At 25.1% G+C, this 8,490-nt stretch overlaps 1 protein-coding gene across 1 annotated transcript; it reads right to left on the reverse strand.

Annotated features, from left to right (window-relative positions):
- Positions 1–1,488: 1,488 nt before the first annotated feature.
- On the reverse strand, positions 1,489–7,374 carry LOC145842854 (zinc metalloproteinase-disintegrin-like batroxstatin-3). Its single transcript, XM_082950333.1, has 11 exons — positions 7,311–7,374; positions 7,081–7,154; positions 5,852–6,007; positions 5,260–5,445; positions 4,999–5,126; positions 4,741–4,908; positions 4,393–4,558; positions 3,899–4,069; positions 3,234–3,302; positions 2,324–2,507; positions 1,489–1,649 (listed from the first exon to the last, which is right to left on the reverse strand). Exons 1-11 carry the CDS (start codon positions 7,372–7,374, stop codon positions 1,489–1,491), a joined length of 1,527 nt encoding a protein of 508 aa, XP_082806459.1.
- Positions 7,375–8,490: the final 1,116 nt, after the last annotated feature.

Raw genomic sequence — 8,490 nt, forward strand, 5'->3', positions numbered from 1 at the left:
TCTTGACTTATTCAAAAACTCTTTTTCAATAAAAGCTACATATGTGTTTTTGTTTAATACATTATATTAGAAATAAATTCAGTTGCCACCTAACATATATAATTACAAGCTCAAAGATCTTGATTTCATAACTGTTAGTTTTTAAAAACAAAGTTTAGTTCACATAGTTTTAACTTTTAGCTAAATCATAACCGAAAGATAAGATAATGTAATTTATACTCCTATAAAAAGTTTAAATCGTTTTAAACAAAACTTACGTAAGTAAGTTTTAAAAATGTCAAGTTAGGATAAACAATATCTTTTGAAAACATACATGGCACCTTAAGATATATAACAATAACATTATGTATTTTAACTTTTAAGCAAAAAAAATGCTGTTAATTTAAACTGAGTGAGCTATGTTATCGATTTGATATTTTTCGTAAAATAGTTGGTTTTAAAACTCAAACCAGCTTAGAAACTTGACATTAAGTAAGATAACTTTATTTCTTCGTATGCAGATTTCAATTATAAAAGCTTGGGAAAAACTTAGTTGATAAATAAGCAATTAGGTTAATAAAATACAGCCCCCTACCTAAAAAAACACTGTCTTTTTGGAAATAACTGTTTTTCTATTAAATCAAAGTAATAATATTTTTTTACTTTATGTGATTTTGTATATTTTTTTTCGTTTTTTTTTTGTACTAACAGATCTAAACTTTTCTCTTTAGTAAAAAAATTTGAACATTTTCCAAAACAAATTTAAAAAAAATACTCATTATGTCACAAAACTCTATTAGTTGTAATTGAATGTTTAAACTTTTATTGTAATAAAATACGTTCACGATATAATGTTTAATATTCTAAACTCAAAATTTGTTTTTTTAGCGTTTGAATGCTTATCTAATTCTTATCAATAACAGTCCTAAACAGTAATTCTAATTAAAATGTGATGTATTTTGCAAAAATAAAACATATCAGTTTATTTCAAAACTTCCACCTGTGCAATGTATTGTTATTATAAGTTTTTTAATGTGCATAAAAATATGATGTAAAAAAATTAATAATTTAAGTTATTAAAAAGTTTTAAGGCTAAATCTACAAATTGTTTTTATAATTCGACTTTTTTTTTTAAATTTACAACAGATTGCTCGGGTTTTTACGTAAAAATTTTACTCAGTTGCTAAAACTTTTATACAATATGTAAGTAGAGCTTTTTTTGTAAAATACTATTTAAAATTGTTTTTTTTTTAACATTTAAAAAATTAATTTAAAAATTATTTTTAAATTACTCAGAGTGTTTATGTTATAAAACACCATAGTATAAACGCACACTATTAAAAAAAATACAACATTTAATTAACGAATTGAAACTGTAGAAACATCAAAATTAAACTCAAATAAAAAAGCTTTATCTTAAGTTTGTTAAAGCAATAATACAATAGTTAATATTTGTTAAATCTTTAAATTTGCAACCGTTTCTTTAAGGACTTTTAAACATAATAAAAACTAATATTTAAAGTTAAGTTTTTCATTTCTCTTATTGTTATCCTCGTTTCTTGCAACAAAATGGTTTTGAGGCTTCACATCATTGTTTTCCCTGGCCATACGATGTTCACGTGGTCTCAACTCTTTTACAGGTTTTCGGTAAACACCATGTTCTGCTTGACCTGTGTTTAAACTTATTAGGATTATAAACTCATATAAAGGTTTAGATAAACAAAGATAAAGTATTTTACAATATTTTTTTACGTTCAAAAAATGATGAAGTAACAACTAGTTTTTAATTATAATACTTACTGAAAGTTTTAATGACTTTGTTAGTTGTAACTAAATAATATTTTTTTAACTTTTTTTTCACAAAAGAAGTAATACCATTAAAATACTTCAATTACAAGCAGCAAAAAGATATAACACGTCAGTTATGAAAGAATGAACTTTATGTGGTAGTTAAAAAATTAGTAATTTTTATTGCTATTTGATAAACTATTAATAGAAATATGAAAAGTGTTTTATATTTATGGTATAACCAGCGGCAACGCGTGGTAATTTTTTGAGGGTTGCGGAAAATTTAAAAGTAAAAAAAACCTTGATTTAATACCTGCCAAAAATAATTTTGCAACATCAAAATACTAAACTAAAAACTGATCGAGTGTAAACAAAAGTTTATTTGAAAAGCAACAGTTTTAACAGTTTTGTAATATCATAAAAATATTTTAATTTTTTTACAAAACATCTACTCAAATGCTCCATCCAACTTGTAAACGGTAAAAACAAATCAACAAATTTCATTTTTTTACCTAGAGCATAAAACATTAAATCTTATTTTGACTGTGTATTTTACCTGCAACTGGGATCTTATAGCTGAAGTCGTTTGGCTTTATGTTTTGAGTTACAGCTTGTCGAGGTGTAATGTTTTGATTATTCATCGCCTGATTGTTTTGGTAATTCATCGCCTGATTGTTTTGGTAATTCATCGCCTGATTGTTTTGATTGTACATCGCCTGATTGTTTTGATTGTACATCGCCTGATTGTTTTGGTTAGAAAAATTTGCAAACTTCGAATTAAAATCCCTGTAGATTGTAATAGTCAAGTTGTTTTACTTACTAAAAGTTTTAAAAACATTTAAAAACATTAAAAAATTTTCCACAGTCATAACTAGAAAATAATATTGTTACCTTGAGAAGTTTTTGAACTTTCCGGCTTTATGCATTTTGTAAAATATTATTACGCCAACTAAAACCAACGCTATGATTATAGACATCATTATATAGTGCATGTTTCCTGTGAAAGAAATATGAAGCTATTATAAGTTGTTAGTACAGGCATGTTTACAACTTCAAAATTTTTCATTAGAATATTGAAGAATCATTTAATATATTAAATTTAAAGTAAACTTTAATGAAAATAACGATTATAAAACAGCTTTAAAAGCACTTTTAGTACAAATTTACAATTTAATAAAAAAAAATTTTCACCAGTTTTGTAGTTGGATTCCAAACAATTTGGTAACTTCCATCCCTTGTTGCAAATACAGTTGCCAGTTCCATCGCATATCTTAATAATTTTTTTTAAATTAAATTATGTATTATTGTGTAAGAATTAAGAACACATGTTTGTTTAGTATAAAGTCGGTTTATAAACAACATATATCAATTGCAACTTAAACTGCAAACTTTTAAGTCTTACTCATAGACATAAACTATCTATTAGTAACAACGAGTTTCTTATTAGTAAAACTTTAACAACTTACCCCGTTATTGTTACACTTCTCAATGCAATTAACACTTGGATTACGTACACAGGTGTTTTCGATGCATACCTGTAAGTTTTAATCAGTTTTTAAAACTAAAAAAAAAGGATGGTAGAGGCTACTTAAAAAATATAAAATTCAAATATTATTTATAAAACATAACTAAAACTACTTTTTTAATCTAAGCTTTTTCGTTTTTTGTAAACCTTGAAATAAAGAAGAAACATATCATTAATACTTAATATACATTAATACAATACATTAATACTCTTAATAAAAGCTTAAGTATAAAAGTATATGTTCACATTAAACTTGTTAAATAAGTATGAGTTTTAAAGTCTGCTTAGAAATTCTTATTTAAATTGTTTTAATGTAATGCACCATTTTCAAAAACATAACAACCACTTCGAAAACTAATTAAAAAAATAAAGTACAAGTTAACTTGCTAAAAATTTAATTACTTCTTATCTTCTAAGTAAAACTTTATGTTTACTAACTTTATATTTTTTTATAAAACTGGTATAGAATTAAAACTTTAAGCTTTAAGATTTAGATGCATGTTTGTTACTTAAAAACTTAGTTTGATAGAATTTTTTTTTTTCAAAATTGTACTAATAAATACTTTAAATTCAATTCAATTTAAAGGCTTATATAATAGTCTAAACCCTGCTGTCGTTTTTAGTTCCGCATTTACTCCCATCAGCTGCGCCGTAACACCCTTTCAACTTTCCTATGACATCTCTTGTTATGCAGCTTCCTTGAGTATCACAAACTCCCTCGGAAACTTCTTCTTTTTCACAGAAAGTTCCAATTAGCTTCTTGTTATCGGTCGGACACTTAAAGTTTGTACAATTTTAAAAGCATATTTTTTTACAGTAATAGATCTAAAGGAAACAAGCTCGATGGAGTATGTTAACAAAAAACCTTAAAATTTAAGTTCATTGAAAACTAACGTTTCTTTGTAGTATGAACCTCAATTAGTTTGATAATTTAAGTATTTTTCAAAATTTACGATAATTTTTTTTATCTTTATAGTTTAAAAAAACTTTGATGGACGAAAAATACAGTTATAAGTGCTAAAAAAATTTCTACCATACTTAAACTTTATAAATTGAACATTTTTTTATCGTAGTCAAATAAACAAAATTATATTTCTCACCATGCTCGAATTTCCAGTGCAGTATTCTGGTAGGTCGCACGTAGAAGCTTCCTTCCTGCAAACGTGATGAGAACTTGTGTACTTGCAGTCTGCTTGGCAACAAGGGTCTTCGTCGTTACATTCCGCGCCCCTTATCAACTTACAGTCATTCGCATCACAACAATTGCTGAAATAAAGTTAGCATCAGTTTAAAATAAAAGTTATTTGTTAAAAGTTTGCGTTTTAAAAGTTATATTTTTGACTGTTTGTACGAATGCTTATTACAGAAGTTTGTATAAGTTTTAAGTCTAAAACTAATATAAAGACATTCATAATTTTACAAGATGAAATAAATTATATCATATCAACCTGGTACAAAGCTCAAGGGGGCCGCAATCGCATTCCTCGCCTTTTTCGATTATATTGTTACCGCACGTGGGCGCTCCAAACCACTCTTTAGGTTTGGTCAAACAAGATTTTTCCGCTTTACTGAACATGTACCTGCTGCATTCTGACCAATCAGCTTGTCTGCCTTTTCTGCAAAGCACAAGATTGTTAAAAAACATTTATCACTGGTATGACAACATTTTTTGGTTTAATATTTTATTTCTTTAAATTCAAAATAACCCTTGCTCTTTTTCAGACATGACGCAGTTGTCGCTTTTACAGCAGTTTTCAACGTCATGTTTCAAACCCAAATTGTGACCGAGTTCGTGAGCCCAGTTTATCACTACGTCATCGAACGTCTGGTTAGCCTGTAAGTTTTGTATTAAAAAAATAATTAAAATATATAAACCAATTATAGAATACCACTTCATAGATTAATGGCTGAGAGTTACAAAAAAATAACAAAATAAAAACTTTAGAAAAATAGTTTTTGAAACGAACGTTCAGAATTCCGACGGAGTTTTCGGAGCAGATGTTTTTGAAGCTGGCCGTTGATGTCACGTGATCGTCGCCTGACTTCAAGTTTTCACCAATCAGCAAGTACTTGACGTTTGAAACTCTCCATGGAGAGCCACTTCTTTCTTGCTCGCTTCTCTTCTTCGAATACACTTCGAAGCTCTTAAGGTCCTTAAAAAATTATATGTCCTATAATTAATAATCAGGAATTTTTGCGCTTTAATCTTTTTGATAAAAAGTAGGAACAAAAAGTTATTTTTGTTGTGTATCATATCAAAGAAAGTAGTTAGGTTTTGTTTTTTAACATGTACGTTTTTTAATAGAGATCTATTTTTTACGATGTAAAAAAGTAGTGTATTTTATTAGAAACATATACTTTTTTATACCTAAAATAAAATGCATAGATAGATATAAATTTTAATAAACATTTACTTAATATTTTTTTTTTTACATTACAGAACTATAAAGTTGAAACTTTATGTTTGATTAGTTTTAAATTTAAATTGGTTGAAAAATCTTTACTAAGTTGATAAAATAAGTAACTTAATTTTAAAACAAGCTTATTGACAAGTTTTACTTGATCTGTGTTTCCAGTTGATTGAAACATTTCGTTTTTCAGAAGTTCTACATCAGTTTTCAGTACTCTTGTGTTCAGTTTGTTGAACAGCTTGTCTACTTTTGTAATCACCTCTTCAACTTTGCTTTTATATATCTGATCCTTTCCATTATTAGTCTTAAATTTTTTTTTTATTTTAGCAAAATTTTGATAGGAAAAGTATCATAAGAACCAACTCATTTTAGCCAAAAATACTAAACGTAAGAGCATCAAGTTTGCATCCTTACTTGTTATTTTTGTTTTGTAGTAATTTAACTGTTTAGTATTATAGTTCTAAATTTTTTATGTATGTACCTGAAACTTAAATTTATCTTATGGTTTTAATTTTACTTAATCCTTTTAGACTATTTAGTTTAATTAAAGGCGACCAAACTTTTTTGTCATTTAAAACAGCTTCATTTTTACACGACACATTAGAAATAACATTTTGTGAAAAATATTTGTAAAAGTTTATTTTATACCTAAAATTTACAACTTGTTCTTTATTTTATTAATACAATTAAAAGAAAAATTTGTAAATTTTTGGGATAAAATACTCTTTTAACAAATGAAAATATGAGTATTAAAAAAAATTGTTTAAGTTATAATGAGAATTTTGAATATGGAAAGTTATTGTTTATAAAATTAGTTGAACACTACTAACTTTTAAATGTCTTTGATATAAAGTTTAAATGAATTGAAAGTATGATGTACTCATAACTTTTACATAAAAACCAAGCTATGTTTCAAAAATTTGCTGAAATAATTTTAAACTAATTTATCTTAAAGCCTTAAACACAGTTTTAGCATAATTAATTAATGAAAATAACTAGTTATCAATAAGGTTTGTAAGTTTATTAGTGCTTATGATACGGTTGTGAGAATATACTTATGTTGTTTTTTTTTTTAAACTAAAAAATTCATTACGTAAACTTATAGTAACTAAAAAATTTTTTTTTATTTTGAATGCTTAAAATTTTTAAGTCTGTTTACTTTGAGTGTAATGAAAAATAAAAAACTATTATTTAATACTATTTAAATAAAATTTCAAAAATAAGTTTTTATTACTTGTTAAAAAAAAATAAAAAAAGAAAAGACAAAAAACATAATAAAAACAGCTTTTGACCAACAGTTTAAAAATTATCTTTTTAATAATAATACTCTTTAGAGCTAACTATTATAAAAATTTTAAAAAAGTTTTATTTTCTCACCAGTTTATTCGAAACGAGTACGTGAACTTTGATAAAATGCAAATTGTCATCAGATTTACGTTGTTTTTGATACACTGCAATTTTTTAAACATAATAAGTTATTTTCAGATTTATTGAAGTAAGTAAACTTAAAAGTTAGTTTCTCTTTAGCAAACAAATGTAATTTAAATTTATGTTTTTGCTGTTATTTAACTCTAAATCATAAAAATAAAAATAAACAAAAAACTTACCAGGCTCAGAGAAGGCTAAGCAAGTTTGGTGAATTCCAATTAAAAGTAGAAGAATCAGTTTCATTTTATTTATTACCTAACCTCCTAAAATAAAAATTAAAAATCACCTTTATTTTACTTAGAATTGAAAAATTTAAAAAACTGCTATATACTAAATTATGTCTAGTAGAAAACTAAACTGAGCTAAATCAAACTTTTCAGATATTTATTACTTATTTTATGTCTTTTATATTTTTTAGCATGCTGTTTAGTGCCACTACAAAAATGTAACAATAACTGTTATAAAAATTTTAAGTTGTTTTGAAAAGTGGTTTTATAATTTATTTAATTAGTGATTAATTTTAAAACAAATTATGGTTAACATGTTTAATACTACACTGTTATATTTGTGTTACTTTTAATTTTTTATGGTGTATAATAATTAGCGTTAAACTAGTTAAAAAATCAATCTACTACTAATATAATTTCAAAATAATTAAATAATTGTTAATATATGAGTTAACGTTATGACTATGATATGAGTTCTTAAACTTTTTAATAATAAATAGTTAAGTAATTGTTTGCTATTCTTAAAGCTTGTGGTAATTTTTTTTTTGTTGAAAAAACTTTGAACATATTATTATCAACTTCAAAAAAAATGTATTAAACTTTACAACTGAGCTACCTTCATTCTCGGTTTAATTTTATGGTCATATAATTTCTAAAAATTTATTTCAAAGTTGTAACAATATAGTTTTAATTTTTCAATTTTTTACATTAGTTCTGTAAAATTTAAAAGTAAGGTAATACGCTTTGCACAACTACTATATTTTTCAAACGAAGTTTTCTTACATAAAACAAAAGTTTTTTTGTTATTTTAATCGAAGTAAGTGCCTGACGCTAAAATAAACAATATTACTTTAAAAGTATATATAGGCAAAGTTAATTAAATTATCCAAAATTTAAACAAACCTTAAGTTAGTGCAAAATACACTTTTATTAAAGTTATCACTAGTACACTGCATAGTAGTATCCATTGAAACTAATTTATGAATATTACGAAACTCTTTTGAAAGCTTAAATTTAAATACAACAAAAACTAAAATAATAAAAATAGCAAAAGCGCTTGAAAAAAAAACTTAGCCCAAAAGGTGTTACTAAATGCTTTCATATTAACTATACGACACTACCAAAGTTTAAC

The sequence above is a fragment of the Thalia democratica genome, chromosome 8 (genome assembly GCF_965202585.1).
Source record: "Thalia democratica chromosome 8, ktThaDemo2.hap1.1, whole genome shotgun sequence".
NCBI classification, from domain to species: domain Eukaryota; kingdom Metazoa; phylum Chordata; class Thaliacea; order Salpida; family Salpidae; genus Thalia; species Thalia democratica.